This window comes from Vanellus vanellus (genome assembly GCF_965231255.1).
Source record: "Vanellus vanellus genome assembly, chromosome: 10".
Classification (NCBI taxonomy): domain Eukaryota; kingdom Metazoa; phylum Chordata; class Aves; order Charadriiformes; family Charadriidae; genus Vanellus; species Vanellus vanellus.
Genome location: NC_138915.1, coordinates 6,827,225 through 6,851,336, shown reverse-complemented (window position 1 = coordinate 6,851,336; position 24,112 = coordinate 6,827,225). Strand labels below are relative to the sequence as shown.

The following is a 24,112-nucleotide window of genomic DNA, read 5'->3' as shown; positions in this document are numbered from 1 at the left end:
TTTCAGTGGAAGCTGAACTCATAAATCTTACAGGCTTCTGAATAGCCTGTCCTTTCCCTAAATAAGTACATGGCGGTAAAGAAGAGCATTTAAGTTGTCTTCTACCATGTATAGGGAACATTGTCAAGAAGTGCCTTAAGACTGTTAGAATAGCACTGAAGAATGAAAATTAGTTCCTTAAGTGAGAAAGAACAGGATACAGCATTTAGAAGAGGAAAGAAGGGTTGGACGCCCCCCCATCCCCTGAGCACTTAAACAATAAATCCATGAAAAAGTCACACTTCCAGCTAAGTCTATACAAACACATTAGTTAATTCTAAAATTTAACTTTTCAGATTGACTAGAAAAATAAAACTGCTCATTGATCATTTAACTACAAATAGCTCCACTGCCTACTTGATTACCATATCAATGTGTTAATAAGCAAAACAGTTCTAAATAAAAATTTAGCTTAACTCATGAAAACTGGAGTGAAGTTTCAATTAACCAGCTGAACCTTGACTAATACAGCAAGGGAGGGAAAAGTGAGATTATATAGACTATCATATACCACACTTCAGACAGATGTGAGCTCAAGAAAAATATTCTAGTTTTCTATTTTCAAAAAACTTAAATATACAAGGTATCACAACAGTGATTTATAAATCATTTTCTGAAAGTATATGGACTCAATCTGTAGACACTCCAATTTCATCAACTGTAAGAATCAAAGGATGCTTTCCTATACATACTCTCCTGGAAATAGGCATGGTTGGTACTGGCAAGATTTAATTAAAAAAAGCCATCAGCAAGTGTCCACTATAAAAATCAGAGCTATTTTGAATTAAAACATATAAAGTGTTCTGAACACTTTGGTTATACAAGGAGAGCTACAAGTAAAACAGCGATGTAAATACAGAATAAGAAGCGATAATCCACTATGCATTTTTTAATTAAGTGACATAAGTAATCCTTGATAAACCCACAAGTTATCCAGAAATTCCAAATGGTCACCACTTTCCAAGTGTTAAACATTTGTGCTATTTAGTTACACGCTGATATAGACTGCATAACTGAAAAATCTTAATAGCACCTTTAGATTTGATCCATTTCCTATTAGCCAAGTTTACAGTATGTGTGACTGTTACTATGCAAGTGGTTGAGTTTAAGAAAGGCAACAGAACAGTTGCAGAATCTGTCTAAAATACAATATTCCAAAATGTTTTTCAACTCATATGCCACTCTACTTGGCGCTTGTCAGGCCACACATGGAGTACTGTGTGCAGTTTAGCTCCCCGCATTACAAAAAAAGATGTGGATGGGCTGGAGAGGGTCCAGAGAAGGGCCACCAAGACGATCAAAGGACTGGGAAGGCTGTCATATGGGGAAAGGCTGAGAGAACTGGGTTTGCTCAGCCTTGAGAAAAGAAGGCTTAGGGGAGACCTTGTCACCATGTTCCAGTATTTAAAGGGTGGCTACAAAGAAGATGGAGACTCCCTTTTACAAGGAGTCACATGGAAAAGATGAGGGGTAATGGGCACAAGTTACTCCTCGGCAGATTCCGACTGGACACAAGAGGAAAATTTTTCACAATGAGAACAGTCAGACATTGGAATACTCTCCCCAGGGAAGTGGGGGATTCCCCAACATTGGACACTTAACATTTGGCTGGACAGGGTGCTGGGCCATCTTGTCTAGAATGTGCTTTTGCCAAGAAAGGTTGGACCAGATGTTCCTTGAGGGCCCAACCTGGTATTCTATGGCTCTATGAACTCTCAAAAGCATTCTGTAGCATACATTCTCATAAGATACTGTATCTGAAGTGTGTTTACAGGAAGCAAACACAGAAAGATGATCATTTCGGAGGTTGTCTGTGATACTTAGAAATATAGTACTATAGCACTAAAACATAAATAAAACAGCAGTAAGGGGAAACAGTACTGTTATTCCAGAGGTATGTCTCAAATATTTTAAGTAACTACTGTTTTTTAACTGGTATCAAAAAAGAACTAACTATTCTAAGAACTATTTTAACTATTCTATTACCTATTCAGCCAAAAAATGGCTTAATCATAAGGACATTTCTATAAATGTACAAGTTTCAGAGAGGACCAGAAAAGATACTGACCCATAAAAAGTCTTTACAATATTGACAGAATGGTAAATTCAGTGGATTTTCATTATCTTGCTTCCAAATAACTACCCCTCTCTCCTGTACAGAGGGTCTATATAACAGAATGAAAAAATCCCTGTTGCTACACTAGCATTTACAGGGATGGATTCTGAATTTTCTGCTGGGGTTTGCCACAAGACCAAAAGTTAAGTTCTCTCTGCAACAAAACATGAAAGTAAACTTTGGTGGTGTCTAAAAGATTCAAACCTTTGCTGAAGAGTCCTTGAGTTCGTTGAGGTTGTCCTGTAGAAAATGAATGGAGATGACACGTAAGCTGGAATAGTTTTCAGAAACCAGATGAACTTTGGGAAGCATGGCTGTACCCTTGAAACAAAAAGCAGCTACTCCTTCTGGAATAAATCTTATGTTAATACTGTACACTGAATAAAGTTTGGAACTGAAATATTTTTTAAAAAGAAAGAAGGAGGAAAAAAAAAAAAAAGACAGTCATATCTATTCTCGAGACCCAATTATTAAGTAAACTACAAAATATGTTTATATCTAATTCTTCATAAAACAGTGAAAAACCACTCTCCCGCCAAGACAAAATATAAAGAAAAAGTCAACTCTAAACACAGCTGTACCACAGGTGAAACAGGTTTAAAATGGTTTTAAACCTGTATCTTCTCCACTTTCAGTTAAATGTGGTAGAAGTCACTCTAGAATGACTTTACATTGCCATTTACAAAAAAAGGCAAGAAAAACTGTCATTTTGAGCAGTTATCACTATCACCTGTTTCCTCAAAACTAGTAACAGCTATTTGAGTTGTCCAAAATTAGCCTAACCCTTTCAAGTAAATCTCACATAGAAAAATATGTACTCTTTGAAAAAAAACAGAAAAAAGAAAAGCTTGTTCTAAAGTTGGTAAGATGGTGAAGTTTAAAGGCCCACATAATCCATCACAGTGCTCTTGATGAAGTATTGGTAACTTACAGTTTTAAACGTTCAACGTACTGCAAATTCAAAGATTCCATGAACATAGATGGTTTAGAAACAAAATAAATATGGAGCAAGGAATGGCTACCCTGAGTCTTCAAGTAGGCTACGCCCATGGTTTTGTGCTGCGCTTGAATGGTTGGGGTTTCTCTTTGCTGGGTAGTAGGCTTGGTTGCCACATCTGGTTTTATCGTAACGCAGGGCTCAACACGGTGGGAACCCATTGGAAATAAACAAACCTCGAAGGGAAGGTACAACAGAAGCTGCATGCGCACTGAATATACACAACTACAGGAGAACTGATCACCAAGGAGACTTTAAAATGGAACTCCTTTCAAGACTCCTCCTTAGAAGGCACATATCGGTATGATGCTCATCAAGAAGCCTGATGAATTCAGAGGTATCGTACATCCCGTATCATCCAGGAATCTTCAGTGCTATAGATTCTTCAATAGAAGTGCAGAAAAATATGCTCCACTCTGCTGCAAAGACTCATTTGCTTGTAGCTACCATTGCACTCCAAAAAAACTGACTGCTTAAAACAATGAGGCACTTCTGTGTAAAAATTCTCTTGCAATTTCCAAACACTATTTACAAAATTTGTGCTAGGTCCTTGAAGCATTATTTTGGTTAATTAAAAATACTTTTACAGAAAAAAAGACAGTCCGCCAATAAAGAAAAGGAATGCATTTTCTAATGCAACATAAAACCTCCAGTGGTTCCAGTGTATACTTGGCACAAAACTTGAAGGAAGTCGAACATTGGCATCCCAAACTTGTGAGCCTAACATGGGTGCTGCCTTCCTCAGGCTATACTAACCTTTACTGTTGAGGAATGTGATGGAGAAGAATGTGTATCAACTTTGCGGCGTTTTTGTTCTGAGGAAAGAAAAAAGAACAATAGCATTATTAAAACACATTTAAAAGAAGATAATCTAATAACACGGCTTTCTGAAGTACCCAAATAATTTAAGCTAGAATTCAAGTTTTACCACTATGTAAATTTTGTTTTTCTTAAGCTCTCTAGAGTTACCAGCATGCCTTCACCCTTTTTATGAAAGTTTACAGAATTGCAATGTGAACAAACTGCTGCAAAATTATGCTAATTTCACACTTCCATTTTATATAAGTCTGTATCTGTATTTCAGAGCTGCTCAGAACACCCAGAAAAGGTGAACCCAACGAAAAGCAATACAACCCTCCTTTACTTGGCGAGTTTTATACTTGCACGGCTCAAGGCAAACCATCAACCTCAGATTATAAGAACTTAAAATATCAACCTTAAGGATTTGTTAACCCTTAATATAAGGAGGGACTAATAAAGCTAACTGTGTCCTTCTTAAGGACAAAGGCCTACATCTTTCACATCCCTTTTTTCTTTCAATTCAAAGGTTACAATGAAACTCTCAAGACTTCTATATTAAATTTTTGCAAAACTTGCAAGGCCACAGTTATACAAATACATTTTAATAAAAGACAGTTTAGACACACTAAAAAAAAAAAAAAAACATAGGCTTTATGAAAATGAGCACTCACTGAAAACATGTTAAGTTCACACATTCACACAGTTTGCCTTTTGAAGATATCCTGACTAGCTACTTTAGGCGCTAACTGTATTTTAAAAGCCAATGTCAAAATGCTAGCTATTACGTAGCAATTCTCTCTCACCATCGCTAGCATTTTTTGACATTCAGTGATTTTCCAGTAACACAGTCTATATTTCTAGACAAGAACGGAATCAAATATGCAAACTTACCCCTCTCAGATTCTGATGTTTCTGATCGGGGAACAGGTGACTTCAAGGACCCAGCTACTGGCATCTTTTCTCCTCCTTTAGCATTTTCCTTGGATTTAATTTCCTTCGCTACATCTCTTTCTCTGGACGGCTCCTTTTCTCTCTCCTTCTCTGCAGTTGACTTTGACTCAACGATGGTAACCACTGTCTTGGATTTTTCTTCTTTTGAAGCTTTTTCTTCTTTCTTGACCTTTTCCTTCTCTTTGTCAGATTTTGGCGTCTTCTCCTTGATCTCTCTTGCTTTATCATCTTTGTTTGCCCGTTCTTCCTTTGGTTTATCTTTCCCATCCTTCCCAAGTGCCTTCATCTCTGGAGTGGCAGCTGGAGTCTTGTCTTTTTTTTCTTTATCTTTTTCCTTCCCGCTTTTTTCTTTATCATCTTTCTCTTTAATAATTTTGCTGCATCAAAAATAAAAAGGCCAATTAGCAAGCATATAAAACCAGCTCTAGTTTTACCACATAAGTTTTACTTCTGACGGTTTGATAGAACTTCCTGAAGCAGTCACTGTTAGATTTCAGATTTGCTGTCTTTTTCAGAACAACAACAAGCAAATGTTCTCATTTGTTTTAACTTTAGCTAAAATGGAATGCATTTAACAACAGTGTCAGATCAGTACAGCTATATGTTTTGGAAGAAATAATCTCATTTATTAAACTTTGAAGAAATGGAAACAATTTATACAGAAACTGAAGTAAAAAAGAAAAGGCAGGTCAGTTTCAAGTACAAGTCTATGGTTTGGAAGGAAGAAAATAGATAATGTCAAAGAATGTTTTTTCTCACCTATTAGAAGCATTGCTTCCATTGCTTGTTGCCACCTTCGGTGTAGCATTGACAGCTTTATTAATAACTTTCACCACACCCTGAGACTTCTCCTTTAGTTTATCTGTTTAAAAAAGAGAACAGTTTTATTTCAACAAATTAATATAGATCCTACCAGTTAAAACAAGTATCTAAGCATATTCAGGTAACATCATGTGTAGCTAACAGTTAAAATAGGTAATAAAATGCAGAACACCCTCTCCCAAAACCAATTAAGAATAAAGAACACACACTGACCCTATTTACCATCATATTTAGATTTTTCCCTTTTCAGTTTAATGAGCCAAATTTTCAGAGAGTAGCTTGTAATGTCAGAAGAATTCTACTAAAAAAAATAAATAATAATCATAGGTTTGTTTACCAGTCTCCTCCGTAGTGCCTTCTTCCAGTCTGACTGTATTTATTGTGAGAGATGTAGGCATCCCAGCACCACCTGGCCCATTTTGTACTGTTGCAGCTACAGCATTCCTGGCAGGTGGGTCTTTGTGGTGGAATTCATTTTCAGGTATCATGAAAGGCTTCCTACTTTTCAACTGCCCAGAATAGCTGCAAGTCGCACAGATTGTTAAATATGCACAAACATAAAGCAAAACATGGATTGAATTTTAAATGAGGATCTATTCTAACAGTTCATCTGTTATTTATTTCACAGTTTTTCCCAACTGATATGCAGTGTCTTCCCCCTTTATCGATGAGCTCAAAAGAAAAGGAAAAAAAAACCAAAACAACAAACAAACCACTAGACACAGAAGCAGCCCTACCTCCACATCCTCTTCACCACCATCACACACACACACCTGCCAACCACACAGAAGAAAGCCAACTGACAAAACTTCGAACTGTTAGGGCATCCTGAACTGCCCCTCAAGTATACATGGATGACTTTGCATTCATTCATCACAGAAAGATGTAAAACATAACTAAGCGTTTTAGTTTAGCCTTTTAGAATCATATAAACTTCCAAAATCTAAGCAGTCTTGCATCAATCGCCCTTGGCTTTCTTCATTTTGCTCTCCTTCTTATCTATTTGCTGCTATACTACTTCTCTAAAATTAAGCTATGCTCTTGTGAGTGGAAATCTTTACAATTTATAAAGCATTTTACTAGAGTCTTGTAAAGGAAATTAGCGATCATCCAGCACAAAATGAAAGTTTTCATTCACACTGCCAGCCCTGAGGTGCAGGATAGCGAAATCTTCTGTAATAAGGTAAAAATCAAATGTTAGGGCTGTAACAGTTCGGAGTCTTTAGAAGCCTTTCATGATCCACTTTTAACCACTTTTCTTAAAGTAAGGTGTTGTTACCCCATAGCCAACGCATATAGATCAGGTCTCTTCTCTTTCTCTTCCTGACATATCTTATGTACTCTTCTTTCCAAGGCTTGGCCCAGGTTCAGCACTTTTGGATACCACGGAAGGATTTTGGTCAGCACAATCAAGATATTTCTGATATGTGTATATTCGCCTGTTTCAAGACAGTGCACAGAAGCCTAGAACACAAATTAAATCCAATGAAGTTGGGGTTTTTTATTAAAGCTTCCAAAAACTTAAGTTTTCCAGCATCTTTATTTACCTTAGTTAGCTTATAGTGCCATTTGTGTACCACATGTCTAAAATTCTCATAATCCAATTGATCAGCTTTATTTCCACCATCAAATCCAGTTGCCCGTAATATAGTTAGGAAGCCTGGATAGTTGCCACATTCCTACATGCACATAAAAGAAAAAAAGAAATTCAGGAAGCATGAAAAAAATTCTGCAAAAGTTAACATGAAATGAAGCACTTTTTCACTGATTCTGCTAAAGACTAGGCCACAATAACTCTTTAAGACTTACACAAACACTTTTTAAAAAAGCTTATTTATGTTGAAATCTTAGTTGTGGGTGAGAGATTATTTGCAATTTAACTGGCTTTTGCAAGGAGTATTATGAGAGTTTCCATGTGCTCCCTAAATTATCTTCAAGACTTGCTATGAGAAAAATCAGAAATGTAAGATCTTTTTAGCCACTATATTTTTGACACTATACAAAATTACTCCTATTAAAACTACATGAATTACAGAAACTCAATTCTAACATTAATCACAGTGTTTTTAAATCTAACGATGTCACTAAATCAATTTTTATTGGGCCTAATTACACAAGTCGCCATTATATTCTCATGAGCAAACATGTTTTAATAACTTCACATACCTTTTCATATATGACTCTGTCACTGTGCCATCTAGTCACAGTCTCCAGCATACAGCACAAGAACCTGCCATATCTACTAGCTTCATTTTCAGTGCAACTTGCAACTGTATATATAATATCAGAGAAAACCTGTGAATAGCAGTAATAAAAAGTTACAATGACTTTACTGAACTACAAAAGGAAAAAGAAGATTTTCAAGTTTCTCTCATCTAAACCACTGCTAAGCTGGTTTCTAAATATAAAGGAGTTCTCTCATAAAATATTCTCATTTTGTTTTCAAGACTTTATTACCCAACTACTGGTCCTTCTCACACACAGTTTTCCATAGTTAAAGTATGTCTTCATTGGCATATAACTTTTATTTTCCAATTAATAATATACTTGAGCAGGTAAAAGTAAACACCTAACCAAACTGATGCAAAAGGAGCATCAGATAGGCATGCAGTTGCCTACTTTGTTACCTAGACATGGACTGAATATTTGAGTAAGAATGCTCTTTTGAACTCATGAAATAAAAGCAGATACTGACTTCAAATGTCTCATCTCAAAGGAAACCAGACAATCTTAATGGAATGTTTGTATGAAAACAATCTTCACCATAATTTTTTACAATACAGCCCCATACACACAACCTTTTAATCAAAGCTCGTAGTCAAATCTGTTAGAACTGTACAGACAATGCACTAAGTTAAGAAGTCGACTTCTTATAGCAATAAGTGCCAGAATGGTTCTGATACTCCGGAACAGTACAGTCCGCTGGTACTGTTGGAGCTGAATGCATCCTGCAAGATGCATTCCTCCATTTATGTTCCCCACCTTTTCCCTCCACAGGAGAAAAAGAATGGCTATATGAACAGTGAGAACAAATGCCTCCTCCAACTGACCCGTTTGACCCAGAAAGGCTGCTACTGTTATCAAAAATACTCCCCATGTCACCATGGGAGTCCCTTCCCATGTCTCAGCAGTGATACAAATTAGGCCACTGTCTGTAATACCACTGGCCAAGGTCGGAAGGGTTCTAAGGATGCTGCTCAGGAGGGTGCAAGTATAAGAAAGTTGATATTACATCAGTTGGGCACACACAGCTAAAATGGGAGGGTTAGATGAGGTCGTAGAAATGCAGACCACTGGAAGACTGTAAAGCCTGAATGCAACTCCTATGACTGCTAATGACTTTGCTTTGAAACTCTAGTCCCATTAGGATAAACAAAAACCAAAATTTCTTGAAAATAATCCTCTGAAGCTCTAGGAAAACTTGGTTTGTAGAATCTGAAGTACAAATGGGAACTTTTGATTAATTCCAGATTCTGTGACATCAGTAATGATTTTGTTTACCTTTTTTGGGAGGGAGGGAGGATACTAGTTTTGCATGCTCATAATAGTAATTAAGTACATACACAGAATTCTAGCTACTTACTCTGTCATAGCAGAGAAGCGTGGAGAAGTTGGGTGTTTTCTGCTGGTGCACCAGTTCTACAAAGTGAGCGCAATAAACTGCATCGATTGCCGAAAAAATGCATCGAGGAAATATACATAATTGTAAAAATTTTGTGATAGTCTCATTTTTGGTAGACTCTTCAAAAACGAAGAAGTTGAAAGAAAAAAGGAAGAAGGAAAGCTAGTTAATAGGTAAACACTCAACTATTCTCTTCCCAAGAAGTTCAGTATCACACATGCATATCCTCAAGTTTGAACATTAGGTTGCTTGTACTCCAGACATATCTTTGGCCCTGCTCGGGAAAAGTCAAAATAAGATTAACTGTTTGAGGATAGTGAGAAGGGTAGGAGGTTGGTTGTAGAAAAATCTTTATGTATTACTGGGAGAATTCTTCTATTGCACAATAAGGGAAAAAAACAGACTCAAAAAACTTTGCTAAATTTCTCTAACTACTCAAATTCTGCACATTAGCGAAAGGAATACCATCTGCAATTTCTCTAGAACACTTGTTTTCTCCTTCCTAGATTGGTCTGGCTTTCAGCTCACTTTCCTTAGAAATGGAAGAACATGCTGTACATATACAATATCTTAACAATCATTTTTCCAATCAACCAATTAAAGGAATTCAAATAGAGGAACAGTCTTCAGTAAACCACTATCCCAATACACACACATTTTGTGAAAGTTTCATTCTACCACTGAGTAAAAGACGGCACTGTATGCTCAACAATTCCCCATTCCATTTGACTAACCACTGTCTGTTCGCTGGTTGGTCAACACAACAGCCAAACACATACTCAAACTGATCCCATGGCAGCTCTTGCCCAGTTAACAAGGAGCATAAAAACAAGCTGAGAGGGATGTACAGCACAAAAGGAAGGTGGGAAGAAAAACAAATATATGGATGAAAGCACAGAACTGAAGACTGCAAATGCATGCCTTCAAAGGAGGGACAGCCCTGATCCTCACAAGGGCAAGTGGTGGCTTTGCACTGGGATTCTTGCACAGGCTGCAGGGCACAAGTCATGAGAGCCAGGACTTACTTGCTTTGATTCTGTGATGCTCATGGAATAAAGCTTGTTCAAGAAAGGACTGTCAGCTTTTACCTAACTAAAAGTTTTATGTTGATTTTATTTAATTTTAGTATCTATGCCTCAAAGGTTATAACAAGTCTTCGACACTTAAAAAAACTAAACCAAGAGAATCACAGCTCATAGAACAATCAAGCGTGTAAGCTTTACTTCAAAAGGGTAAAAGTAAAGCAAGTAAGCTGCCAGTCAGAAAAGGTGGTTTCCGATTGTTAAAACTACCAGTCTACTTAGTCTACCAAAAATTGACCTACTCTTAATGATATAACCACCGTATCAAAAGTATCTACACAAGAAGTCCGTCTTTAAAAAAGTTAAAATATTAATATATTTTTTAAATAATTTTTTTAAATAATTTTAAAAATATTTTTTAAATAATAATACTACTAAAAATACTACTACAGTGGATGTGTTGTTCAAATTCCTTATATAGTACAATTACAGACAATGTCTTTCAATGGGGAAACTGCTGAAAAAGTTTGTGTCCAGATGCAATACAGGGAAAATTGTTGCAGCTGAAGCCTGAGCACTCAAGAGCCAACAATAAGCTATTCCCCATACCCCACAAATGCCTGTATTATTAAGAGTACACATTTATATACAGACCATATCTACACAGTTTTCTACGTGCTTTTGGGTGCTTCCTTAAGCAGACAAATTTATCAGTCAGCCCTAGACCAAGCTTCAGTCTGGCAGCTATTTTTCAACGAGTAATTTTGTGTACCTAATTAGCTGTCTGTACAAGTACATTAAATATTTATAGGGAATAACCTTTCTTGATTTAACTGTCAAGGTTTCTTCATTAAATCAGTTGGGTGTATCTTACATGAGTCGGACAATAAAACGCTTTTCCACTGGATTATGCTAGGCTCCTTAGGACAGACGAACAACTACTTCCAGTTACAAACTGAAAATTCTTCCAGAGAAGAAAACTGACCAGAGAAAAACATTTCAGATTAACCATACTAGTAGAGTTCACAATCAATATGAAACATTACAGAGGCTTTGTCAAGAGAAAAAAGTTTGTTCTGCCTCCTGCATATCTGCCATATGAAACATCTGCATGCTGCTTCATCTTGTGGTGCTGTTAGGCTGGCACAATACTTATCTTGTCATTGGAACAGGGTTTATGTTACCACCCAAATAGTGGCATATTGCTCCTAGTCACAGGAATCAAACAAAGTAAGTTAATTCAAACTACTCATTGAGAGTTTACATGACTATTTCTTGCCATGTAGCAATTATCCCAATCTAGCAGATTCTAACTATAGTAAATAAGACCAAGCCATCTTGCAATTACAACTTTCCACTCAATTGGTCAATCTCTTATTTTCTATATTAGTGCAATATTTAAAAGGCTTTGACATTGCAAGAAAAACAAAATATCTCCCTGCAAACTAACTACTCAGCATTTGCAGCAAAGACACATTACATTCTAATTAAAAGTTTATATGCTGAGGTCTGTTAGCAAGGTAAAAGGGATCAAATTTTAAAATCAACATTAAGAATATTACTGCAAGCTGAACTTTTACTTCTGGGGATAGTGATGACAACAAAGACATCCAGAGTATTTACCCTACGCACACTTACTTGCCAGAAGCCAGTTATCCTTCTCTAGTTTCAGTCTCTGTAGAACCCTCTGCACATGCTCCAACTGCTTCTTCTCCTCTTCAAGGAGCTTATCCTGAAGAGCTGTGCAACGTTCTTTTTCTTTTTTCTTTTTATTTGGCGGCTACAAAACGTCAATGCAACTCACTCAATATTACACTAACACTTGCTATAGACAGAGCAATTAAATTACTGATGATGCTAAAGAAGACTTGAAAAATTTTCTATTTTACTAAATAATGTTCTCATCTAGTAATCAACTGATTTTATGAACACTGGCTGACAAAAGTTAAGACAAAGGTGAAAAGCTAAACCACTGACACACGTGGCAAAGATTGCCTTCTGAAACAGATTTACCAGTAACTGTCACTTAGTGAAGCCACTGGTAATTTTAATGTGGGAATTATAAGGAAGAGCCAATCCAAATTATGTGAATGTGACAAATCAGAATGGATCAATCACGTGACATAAACCCTCCCAGATCTAAATGACTTTAATGTAAGATTTCACCAAAAAAAAGTTAGAAAGTTTAAACTGGACCATAAAATTATATAGACATACCATTTCCTGATTGTCATCTATGGCTTTCATCTGGACTTTAAGCTTATTGACTTCTCTGTCATAGCTACTATGTGGGACGGCAAGGTCATACATTGTCAAAGACCAGAACGTAGCATAAAACTGAGGACTGATGTCATCCCAAACCTTGGGAAGGTGCAGAGAAATCACGGCATCATGCACAGGAGCCATCACCAGCTCACACGATGTAATGTATTTGTGAACTTTGTGCTGCTGTTTATTTCCCTTCTCAGCTTTTTTAAGTTCATCATACTTTGACTGCCGATTAAAAAAAAAAAAAAAAAAAAAAAAGAAAAATGAGGAATTTGTAATCTTCATACACAAACAATATAACCTGACTTCTACAATACAATTCAACTTTTCTCAAAAACCTTTCTATATAACAAATATTTACACATGTGAAATGTCATTTATGTACATAGAACACTTAAAAACATCATACAGAACTTTTAGTATTCATCCATATTGGACAGATTTATCTTTCTTCACTGATGCTGCTACTTATTATAGTAACTACACCAAGTAAAAATTGCTCTCGATATTTAACATTAGATTCAGGGACACACTTCTTTCTGATGCTTCCTGAGATACCACACTTTTTGGCAGCTGCAACATTTTTCTCCACAGCAGAAATCCATCTAAAACATCTGCAGAACAATTTACACATTTGGGGGAATGGGGAGGGAGAGAACTCCTACTGATCACCCAAACCATCAGAAGAGATGGCTTCATTAGCTACAACTCGTCAGTTGTGTCAAAGCTGACACACGGGCCATATTTTCTATGAAGATAAAGGATAACCTGTTCCAGCCCACAGCTTCTCCTTCTACTTCAACTCATAAAGCTTCCACAAGTTTTATTTAGCAAACTTAAACCTAACACATATATTGATAACACGTAATATAGCAGCACGAACAGCAGAACAGAAGAGTTCTACTTACTGAAATATGGTGTGCATACATGGGTCTTGAGAGGAAAAATGCAGCATCATGAGGTGTGTGAAACTCATTACAGAGAACGTCAATAGAAGGCACTCGCTTAATGTAATCCTCTGTGCTTAGATTGGATGCTAAAAACCCACCAAATTGTACCAGGGTGTCATGGCACTACATGTGAAAGATACAAAGAGTTAGCAAACAGTATTATTTTGTTCAAAAGTGAAGTTAGGGAGAGCTTTAAAGTTTTGTTTCTTTTTCTTTTCAAAAAATTAACACCACAGAGTAAAGCAACCCCTACAAAAGCCAGCAAAACTGTAAGAGCATTCTGTTCTACCAGAATGAAATGAAAATAGCTCCTACTGCCTAAGGCAGCAAAAGTCAAGCTGCTGCTTTAAAAAAAAAAAGAAAATTCCTCAAAGTGAGATCAGAAAAACATAATAGCCAACTTAAGAAATAAGAGCTTCACTTTTTATGACAAAGGATGTTTTAATCTTTCACTTGGAAGTCACTTGTCAATATAATATATATTTAATACATCCATATATTTTAATGACATCACTGCAACTAATTTTGAAAATCCACATATATTCATATTTACTGTGCTGAACTTGTATATTCTTACTTATGTGTTGAATTGTCATATATTGTGCTGATACACTAGAAGTTACCAAAGAAAAGGGGGGGCCCTTATAAATCCAAATGGTTTTACTTACCTGATCATACAGTTTTCCCACCAGCTTCAGATGTTTTTCCCCACCCTCTTGAAAGATCACACCATTTCTCTGTTGAGCCATAAGCAGACACAGAGGAAGGGCAAGATCATGGTCCAATAATGCATCTTTCAATCTCTGAGAAGATTTTTTTGTATTCCTGATTTGGCCAAAGTATCCACCCTGCATAGTACAGAAAAGATGCCCAAGTTTGCAAATAGTGCATGACAAATGGAAACCACGTGCGCTTCTGACTGCAGAAATACTGATGAATTAACATCAATACAGCTTCCTGTCCATCAATAAAATTCTATCTCTGGATCCTGTACTGCAATGTCTGTATTTAAGAATCAGAAACGATCTAGTCTTGCATGCTGTTAATTAGTCTTTTACACAGTAAACAAAGAGTGACGTTTCAGCTCAGGCATCATGACCCTGCATTCTACCCCTAGGTCTGCTGTCATCTGCTCAAAGTCTCTTCTCTCCAACACAGGAACTTCAGATTTTAGTTACAATTATAGTTATTCAACTCCCCGGAGAGTTGAGTCTAGGTCAGACTCAACTAGGACTTTGAAGCAAGGCTGCAACAGTTTTAACTGTTAAAATGATTTAAGATGTTACTACACTCAACAGGGAGCTACTACCCCCAGAGCAGGGCTAAGCCAGCAGGACTGCACAAGGTACAAGCTCATTGGCTGCTATAATTTGCAGGTCTGTCATACAACACTGAATAATGAAGGCTGCTTTCATTAATATGAGATGCTGTGAAGCACAACAATTAAGGCTCATGTATACATTGCCTTGGGTGCCTGTCTGGAAGGCTTGTAAGCTCAATACGGCCGGAAGCTCTCTGATGAAAGCAGTAACACCTTTCTCAGCTACGCTGCCAGTTCATGAATCAGAGTCTTTAGAACCCCCATTAATAAGCAACAGCTATTATTAATTACATTTAACACGAACACACCTCAGCTTTTAGTTGTTCTCCACCAGTCATGGCTTCTAATTGTTCCATTGTCATTTCTTCTGTAATTTCTATCCCTGCCATTTTCTGTACTACCTCTTTTAAAATAAGCAAATCAAAGCTGCACAAAAAACAGAAAAGTGGAGTAAAAACAAAATTTGTTTAAGAAATGGAAGGTATGACATTCAATACACAGTACAAAGCAACACTATGACGTATGTTAAAACAAGTGACATTTTAATTCTTTTTTGAAGAAGAAACTAGCATGCTGAGCACACAAGGATTTCTATATTGGAAATAAAAAGTTAGTATTTAAAAGCAATGCAGGCATTCAACAGCTGGATTTCAGAGCTCCTTCAAAACATCCCTTCAGAACAATTTCATTGTTTTTGAATATAATAGTGAGTGTGGTGCTATTAACTTTTAAGTATCAGCAAATTAATCATAAAGTTTATTGCTCCCTTTTGTTGTTTTACATGCTTCATAGTGTATCTATACAGTTATTTCATGAACATGGAATATTTTAAATTTTATTAAAATTTTCTAGAATAGTACACAGTCTTAGAAATTTACTGGCAAAATTAGTTTCAAGAGGGTATTTGGAACATGGGAAACATTTTTTACTTAAAACACAGAACATAAAAAACACTCCAGTAATCATCCTGTCCAGAGACTAGGCTTTACTTCTGCTCTGAATTCTGTAAGGACAATGACTTTTCCTCAAGAGAAGTGTAGTCAATTGTATCATGATCATTCAAATCAGCAATATTTTCCAGAAACTGCTGAAATTTGTGTGACCTACTTATAAAAAGTATTGACCCATGCTCTCCAAAACAAGGTTTTATATTTAAATAATTTATATTGTTTATATTTTTGTTTGTTTTTCCAACTATAAGCATATTTTCTGTCTAGGAACCAGCACATACAGGAGTACCAGCATATACTCCAATTCAAATACTGGAATACTCCAGTCCTACGGAACTGGTCATAGTGGTAAATCCATTTTATTTCTACAGTCCCAAATACTACACTGAGTATTAAAAATGTTTTGGGTTGTTTTGGTTTGTTTTTTTTTTTCCAAAATACTTAAGCCTTAATACTTAATTCTGGAGAAAGACAAGAAACTTTACTTACCCTTCCTCTGTAGCTCAATGTGATTGTACCATCACCAGAATACAAAACAAATTGGGGACAGGGGAGCACATGAGACTGAGTGTCTACATTGCAGGGAAGGGAAAAAAAACCTAGATTTCTCAACAAAAATACCCTAGAATAACATGCTGTGTTATCTCCACGGGTAAGCTGTCTTTCAGTAAGCATATGGGGATTCATAATAGAAAAAAGTTGATACTCACCTATGTGATAAAAACAACACATTAAAGTTAAATAAATAAATGAATCAATAATACTAAGTGATGATGATGGAAGGACAAAAGGAAGATTCAGACTGCAAACCTTATTTAAAAAATATTTGAGTTATCATTAACATTGACGTATCTAGAAGCTATTCAACTGCGATTAAATTGGACAAAGTGTTTAAAATATTAAAGTGTTAAGAGCCATCCCTGTAGAAAAGAGTATGATAAAAAAACCCTAAAACTGTAACAGTCATACCCTTTTATATCACAAGTACTTTTTTCTTAAATAACGTACAATAACGCCTATGAAAATACTACAGACCAGCAGGTTTTTTTTCCCTTGCCTGGTTAGTTGTTACGAAAAACTGTATTGAAGTAAGTTACAGATGAAAAATCAGTACTTCAAAAATAATATGTCGTAGCTATACAATTAGAGGAAAAATAATGTACTAAAGAAGACGTTATTCTTTCTGCTATTTAAATTACTTAGCCTTCTTGGTATTATGAATGGATTTTTACCACTACTAGAGTAACTACTACATCAATTGTCCATGAATCAGCAAACATCCAAATAATACATTATTAAAACTGAGTTTATAAAAATCAGTTGTGCAAGACTTGCCTTTTCCCAGCTTTCAGTTGGTTGGCTACATATTGAAGTAGACCAGCAAGTTCAATTGGGTATTTTCGGAAAACTGCACCACAAAAGCTAGCCAGACCTAAAGCAAGTAAAAACAGCTGTGACTGTACCTCATGAGATACTAACCATTAAATAAGTATAAACGAAGTACACGTGGAACGTTAGCAATATATGTATTTTTGCAATACAAAAAAAAAATTCCTATTGATTAAACTTGCCAGCTGTCCGTTTTGTTTAAAAAAATTACTTGAAATATTAGTGAAATATTGATAATAATGATCTATAGTCTGGTAGATCATAGGGAAGGTAAAGCATTTTAAACATTAACGTAGTAAATTTAGCAAGAATACTAACTCTGCAGCCAGCTTGAGATTGTAGTGTCATCATGTTTCATTCTCTCCTTCTCAGGGTTTGCCAGAGCTTCAATGATACAGTCTTTTGTGGAGTTAAAGAGAATATTTTTTCCTCAATTTGTAAAACAAAAAGTTACACAGACCCATTTTTCCAGCTCCACAATTTGAAATATATGAACATGATACGCAAGTATAGCAAACATGATATAGGGGATCCACTAACAGTTATGGTATAAAAAAATAAAACCATGAAAGAAACGGTAACTTAAGAAGTAGTATTTACCCTACTATTTACAGGATCACTGTGCCTTCAGAAACAGAGTGAAAGTAGCAAAAAAAAAAAAAAGCTTAAAAATAAAGTATAATTTTCATAGTGTGAAAGAATGAATAGAGAGGGTTCTGTAACCCACTAAGCATGCAAAAGTACTTGCACTTCACTAAAATGTGCAGCAAGAACAGAAAACAGAAAAAGATAGTATTTACTCACAGACAACAGATTTAATCTGGCTAAAAGTGCAACTTCATCAGTAACTAGACGTATTGATTTACATAAAAGGATACATGCCAAGACATCGTAGTTCAGTGAAGTGAGGTATTTCAGTGAATCCACAACCGGAGTTATTAAGTTATCATATTTTTGTATTTGTGATAAAATCTGAAAGTTACAAAAGACAGCTGAACAGAAACAGTATTCCTTATCTTTCAAACAGTATTCCTTATTTTTCACATAATAAATCCAAATTGTTTTAGCAATGCCTGTCTTCAAAAATCTAGACAAAATATCCTTTGGAATTAATTTTTCAGAAGGACCTAAACCGCTTTCAAAGTGATAGGCAATCTCATTAATTTATCTAGTACCTGAAAGTTATCAGTGAAACATCTCTAACATGTAAAAACAATTCTGTATAATTATTTTTCTTTTCAATTATCAGAAAACAAAATCACGAAAACATTTCAGTTTTTTTTCCTAAGATTTCTTAAGAATCCTACAGCTTAGCAGTAAGAGTTTCTGCTGCTAATTATAATAATAAAAAGACTATTAAAAAACCCAAAGAATACAAGTAAACTCAAAATTCTAGAATGTTCTCTTTGGTACGTGATGCATGCGTGTGTGTGTATTGTATTATTAATTTCTTCAAGTAAAATCTAAAAACTGGTAGATCGATAATCAGAATTTGTGAACAAGGTGGAGATCCATCAACATACTTTCACACCTCTCAAGCATTCTGTAGCACCAAGTAAACTTAAAAATCCTCCTGAACTTCGTAGGTGTATTTCAGACTTCGAAGCTTTAAATTTTCTTCTACATGATGCTGATGCATCTTCATCACACACAAATATAACTGCCCAGAGCAACCTAACTTGAATTTGCATTCTGCATAACCTGATCAGCATCCCCACACCTCTGAGACCCACCTCAGCTATCTCAAATTAAATACTTCACTCCTATAAACAAATGGATGTAATTTTCTGTGCAGTTGTGGTTATTCAAGAGCTATTGTCATAGCAAATATCTCAGACCTATGCACTACTAGCAAATTACCATATTTTAAAATATGCATCAGAAGTAAAAAATATTGCAATTAGAACTGCCCTCCAACTAAGACAGAAGGTCCCCTCCTGTACTTTAATGTCTATTGTTAGGATGAAATAGTATTCAAATACATGTAACTACATACATAATCAAATAAAATTGTAGGATTGCTGTGGCTGAGCTTCCCAATTTGTCTTCCAGAAGGTTTCACATTTTCCTTAGTTAAACGTCTGTAAGAGAACATATTTTATTGCAGCAGACAAGCTAAAAGAATACTAAAACAGCAGGTTAGTTCCAGTGAAGAAAGACCCTTATTAGATGCAGAGATTAAATTCTCACTAGCAGATACATTTTTAAGAAATTTAAGCACAGAAATACTACTCCTCTGGGAACTTGAAATTTATAATGCTATAACATGCAGAGAGTACAAACAAACCAGCTGTCCCTATATTACTATGGACTGCAGCCTAGTTTCAACTTTGAGCACTTCGCATTTGGAAGCTGTCAGTGGGACCTATACCACATACAGAAATAGACTGTGATGCTGTTAATCTCTCCTGCAAATTTAATTTAGCCACAGATCAGTCGTTTTGCACTTGTTGCACTCTGCTCATTGAAAAACAATATTAATTTCCTTGTGTTACCCTTCCACAGCATTCCCTACTGAAGATGTGAGCTTAACGTGAAATGTGAAGTCCACGCACAAAAGTACATTGCGCACATAGCAATCTCAACAACTGACACTGTGGCTCATCTGCACAATTGAAATCCACGATCAGAGAAGGGATGTGAAGTTTAAGTCTATGCTAGTTATGTAGCAAGTCAGAAGAGAATCAAAATCATTGTTTCTAGCTTTCACAGCTGCAAGTCCAAAGTCTTTCAGTCAGTAGCAATTATTCTGTCTCACCTGCGCAGAAAGGTTTTAATTACCCACAATATAAAACCATAGCATTTGCTTTTGGCAACAACAAATGGAGAACCCAAATCCCTGACAATGATGTCAGAGATGTTAAATCTGAAGTAAATTTGAAACTGTTGTGAGCCCGCTTGAAGATGAGAATGAATCATTCCATTCAATTCAACTTACTGCCCTACTTTCAAACCTACAGAAACTGTGACGAGATTTTTGAGACTCTTCGGATTAAAGAGTTTCCATACCTAGAGAAAATATGTTGGACTCTGACATTTCCACAAGCAAAGCAATGTATCAAACAACAGTATACCCACGGAAAAGGTTTTAAATAATTTAAGGGGACATTTTTCACAGATGAAAGACCCTTGTTGGTGAAAAAAATTGTCTGTAGCCTTACTTATTTGACAGTTTTTAATCACAGTACATGAAATACTTCATGAACAAGGATTATCAGTGAAATTAGAGTCATTAAAAAAGTAATCTATTTGTCAAGATTTTTTTTCCTTCAGTTGGTGACATGGAATACATTGATTGTATCAGAGTTGATAACTATTTATGGAATTAGACTACTTACTTCATGATGTATTTGGCTCTATCTATGGTTTGAGCTTTAACTTTCACTAGAAGTGGGTGGCTATTGTATGTTTCATTCTTCCATTGCCCATAAAGACGGTACCTTGAAAGATTGTAAAGAAGAACTATTTTTAGTACTGACAATTCAAAAGACCACTTCCAAAGAATGGAAACAAATTATTCTACTCACCGGTACTGGTATGGAAAAGTTTTGAACATTCCCCATAATTCCTCAGACATGCACGCATTGCAGTCCATCAAAGAAAGAGATGGAAGTAAGACTTGATCGGTAATACTCAACAAACAGCTAAACAGTATCTCCTGAGATAAAGACAAAAAACTCAAGGTGACCATCAAGTAAGTACATCAGAAGCAATGCTATGCATGCTATGCAGATATGCACAAACTGCACATCTTAGTAGACTAATAAAATACAAGTTTGCCACAAGAGTAAGGCTTCCTAAACAAAACAAAAAAATCTAAAGAGGACTTAAATTATCTAATAAATGATTTATGATGGGAAATATTTTTATGGACCATATATAGGCAAATATAATAGTGACAGTATATAAGATATTTGAGCAAAGACACTGAAGGTTTCAGCAAGTTGCACTTATTTTCAAATCAAATAAATCATTTAAAAATGGATATACTGCAGACTTGCATGAAGTGCAACATGAGAAAATAGATTTTGGCAACTGTTTTCAATGTACTGAGGTATTCCTTGCCACTATTTCCATTTTCAAAATTCCAGATTAAAACCTGAAGGCATTATACGTGTTCCCAAGGCACAGCACTAACTTCCACGTTTTCAGTATCCTATCCTCCCTCTTTCTTAAACATTCCTCTTTCCCATTGAGCTATGTTAGAATAACCATAGCAGGAAAAAGAAATACAGAATAGATTAGTTTTCCCTGCAATGATTTGAGGAAGTCAGGAAATCAGAACAAATGAGAAACAGAAATAATAAGTAACAATGGAAACTGCACAAACTTATCGAAAACTTGCTTGTTGATTAAACAAACAAACAAAAAAAACCCAAAACTCCATCTTGGTTTTATAAATTAGATTTCAACAGGACACTTGGGCATCATTGTGACCAAATCTTGATAATTCAATACATAGGAAAATAAAGAAAATAAGCCATTGTACTATTAAATACCTCCACTGCTTCTAATTTCTCCTTTTCTCTATGCTTTTCCCCAGTAAATTCTGTGAGATACAAGATGCCACCATGAAAAGTGTATTTATTGAATAAATAGCTGGAGGTATTCCAGCTGATTCTGAGCAAATAAGAATAATGCACTGGACTAAAAGAACATCATAAGGTTTGAGGAATGCAGGAGAACAAAAAAAAAAAAAAAAAAAGGAAAAGGACAGACAGGAATACAAAAAAACCACCTATGACTGGCTTAAATTTGCCTATAAATATCAAGACAAGCACATAATGTACATTTGTTAAAGCATAAAACTCTACAGAGGAAGTAGAGTTGGACAGTTATTAAACATTTGGTCTCATTTACAATCTTGCATAAAAACCACCTTCTTCCAAAATAAACTCACCATTTTCTCTTTATCTTCTTGTTTGCTTCCATCAGCCTGAAACTGTAACAAAGGCAATCATGTTAATTGTAGCATAATTGATGTTAACAGTCAATTTCAGAACAAGGCTACCTTAGCAAAAGCATAAACCTGAAGGGCCACATGCCAAGTAAGTGTTTTAACTTTCCAGATCTGTCAGCATTAAAATATTTTTGAACAGAAATTCAAATGCACAGATGAAATGCATTGCTTACATACATAGGGGCTTTAGACACCTTTGTTCAAAGAGAGGTAAGAACTAAAATATCAAAGAAACTTACGATATACGAAATACTGGATTTTCTTACCGGAGAGAGGGAAAAAAAATGCCCTAAGCATACACCTTCTACCTACAAAAAAAATGAGGACTTCCAACCCAATTTTTAACAGCCATAGATTATTTTCCCCATCTTTCACAACAATACCCTCTTAAGCTTTTAGCCTTTATTATTAAGTTACTTTATTTTCTCTCTTCTTGTTCCACTCACCATGAAAAGCGTATTAAGCTATCACACCAGTAAGTGCACAATTATTTTAAAGGTACACTTGAGCATGAAAGCTGCAGTGCAATGTTAGTAGTCTAACTTTTAAACTACTGTATGGGTTAACTTACAGTCAAATCACCTCCAGTTATAAGTATTTCTACTGTGTGTTAAATGTAGTTTCATAACTAGAACATGCTGATGGCAATAGTGCGTTAAAAATAACTTTCCCTATGTTACCTTAACCACTCTGTCACTGACGAATTTCTTCATAGTTCCAACCTAGAGCAAATAGCTAAAATGTTGCTCATTCTTGTCAGAAACATGTTAAACTATTATATTCATATATTTACAGTAAAACTGCATGAGAGATTCCTATAACCAAGTAATCTCCACTCTACTGTACGTATCTACACTTTCTCACAAACCTTCAGTACTTGAACTTAATTACAAAGTAGTCCTAATAGTCTGTTCAGAACAGGAAAATTACTCCCTTAAAATTATAATTTCCAAATAAACTGCATTGTCAGTGCAACATAGCGTATCACTCAAATATCAATCTTCCCACAGGCCAGCAAGAAATAAGGATGCCGTAAAGCAAGAGTATTAACCATTGGGAAATCTTATCATTCTGGATGAGAAGATGCTGAGAAGTTATACTTCCTACAAACATATGGAAGTAGGGGAAGATGGAAATGCTTGAAGTCAGCATGATTTTATTACAAAGACCACTTGGAATCCAAACAGTGTAGCTTCTTGTCACCCTATCATTGCATCTTGGAACCTGATGAGAGCAAACTCTCTTGTCAAAAGTCTGTTAAGTTAGACAAAAAGATCTTCAATCCCAAGAGATATCTGTGTTCTTAGCTCTGCATCATCAAGTACAGCTGGACATGAAAGCTTCCCCTCAGGTGGTATGTAAATTTTGAACATTCCAACATTTGTTAGTTGCAGTTGGAATAAAAAATACCTTCAAGAAAAAAAAAAAAGTTATACAACTGAAAATCTCCCCTCTAGTACCATTCAGATCAACCAACCTCTCCAACTTTCAGCTGTAAGTTAAAATAAAAAGCTAGGTAACAAAAATATTTATTTTTAAGTTATGAGGTGGTGCTGGTGTGTGTTTGTTTTCACTAATAATAGTAATTTAAAAAATTATTTTTAAAAACTATGAATTCCAAAGTTTCTCTGAGCTGCTATTTAAAAAAAAAATTTAAACCCCTCTGTTGTTGACTTGAAAATAAAACAAGAACTGTTAGTCAAACAGCAGATTGCCAGAAAAGTAGCAAAAGAAATCACCAGCCCTAGTCTGAGCTACTGAGTACATTCCAAGGGAGTTCAGAATGTAAATTCAACTTGCAGGCTTTTATAACAGGTCATACTCACAACCCTTCAATATATACATGGTAACGATATGGTCAAAAGACGATAACAAATAGCAAGAGGCTATTTTATTTCTGAAGT

General features: G+C 35.6%; 1 protein-coding gene across 1 annotated transcript in view; it reads right to left on the bottom strand.

Moving 5' to 3' along the window:
- Positions 1-24,112, bottom strand: part of THOC2 (THO complex subunit 2) — a 53,577-nt gene that overhangs the window by 6,862 nt on the left and 22,603 nt on the right. Inside the window, exons 13-34 of the mRNA XM_082488476.1 lie at positions 22,889-22,930; positions 22,149-22,190; positions 20,776-20,906; positions 20,587-20,688; positions 19,245-19,329; positions 18,127-18,220; positions 17,567-17,647; positions 17,195-17,291; positions 15,218-15,335; positions 14,257-14,436; positions 13,547-13,711; positions 12,588-12,863; positions 12,009-12,150; positions 9,310-9,467; positions 7,893-8,021; positions 7,274-7,405; positions 7,006-7,190; positions 6,064-6,248; positions 5,664-5,766; positions 4,845-5,281; positions 3,909-3,967; positions 2,360-2,395 (exon numbers count right to left, since the gene is read on the bottom strand). Of these exons, the coding sequence (XP_082344602.1) occupies positions 2,360-2,395; positions 3,909-3,967; positions 4,845-5,281; positions 5,664-5,766; positions 6,064-6,248; positions 7,006-7,190; positions 7,274-7,405; positions 7,893-8,021; positions 9,310-9,467; positions 12,009-12,150; positions 12,588-12,863; positions 13,547-13,711; positions 14,257-14,436; positions 15,218-15,335; positions 17,195-17,291; positions 17,567-17,647; positions 18,127-18,220; positions 19,245-19,329; positions 20,587-20,688; positions 20,776-20,906; positions 22,149-22,190; positions 22,889-22,930 (2,979 nt within the window). The remainder of the gene's footprint in view (positions 1-2,359; positions 2,396-3,908; positions 3,968-4,844; positions 5,282-5,663; positions 5,767-6,063; positions 6,249-7,005; positions 7,191-7,273; positions 7,406-7,892; positions 8,022-9,309; positions 9,468-12,008; positions 12,151-12,587; positions 12,864-13,546; positions 13,712-14,256; positions 14,437-15,217; positions 15,336-17,194; positions 17,292-17,566; positions 17,648-18,126; positions 18,221-19,244; positions 19,330-20,586; positions 20,689-20,775; positions 20,907-22,148; positions 22,191-22,888; positions 22,931-24,112) is intronic.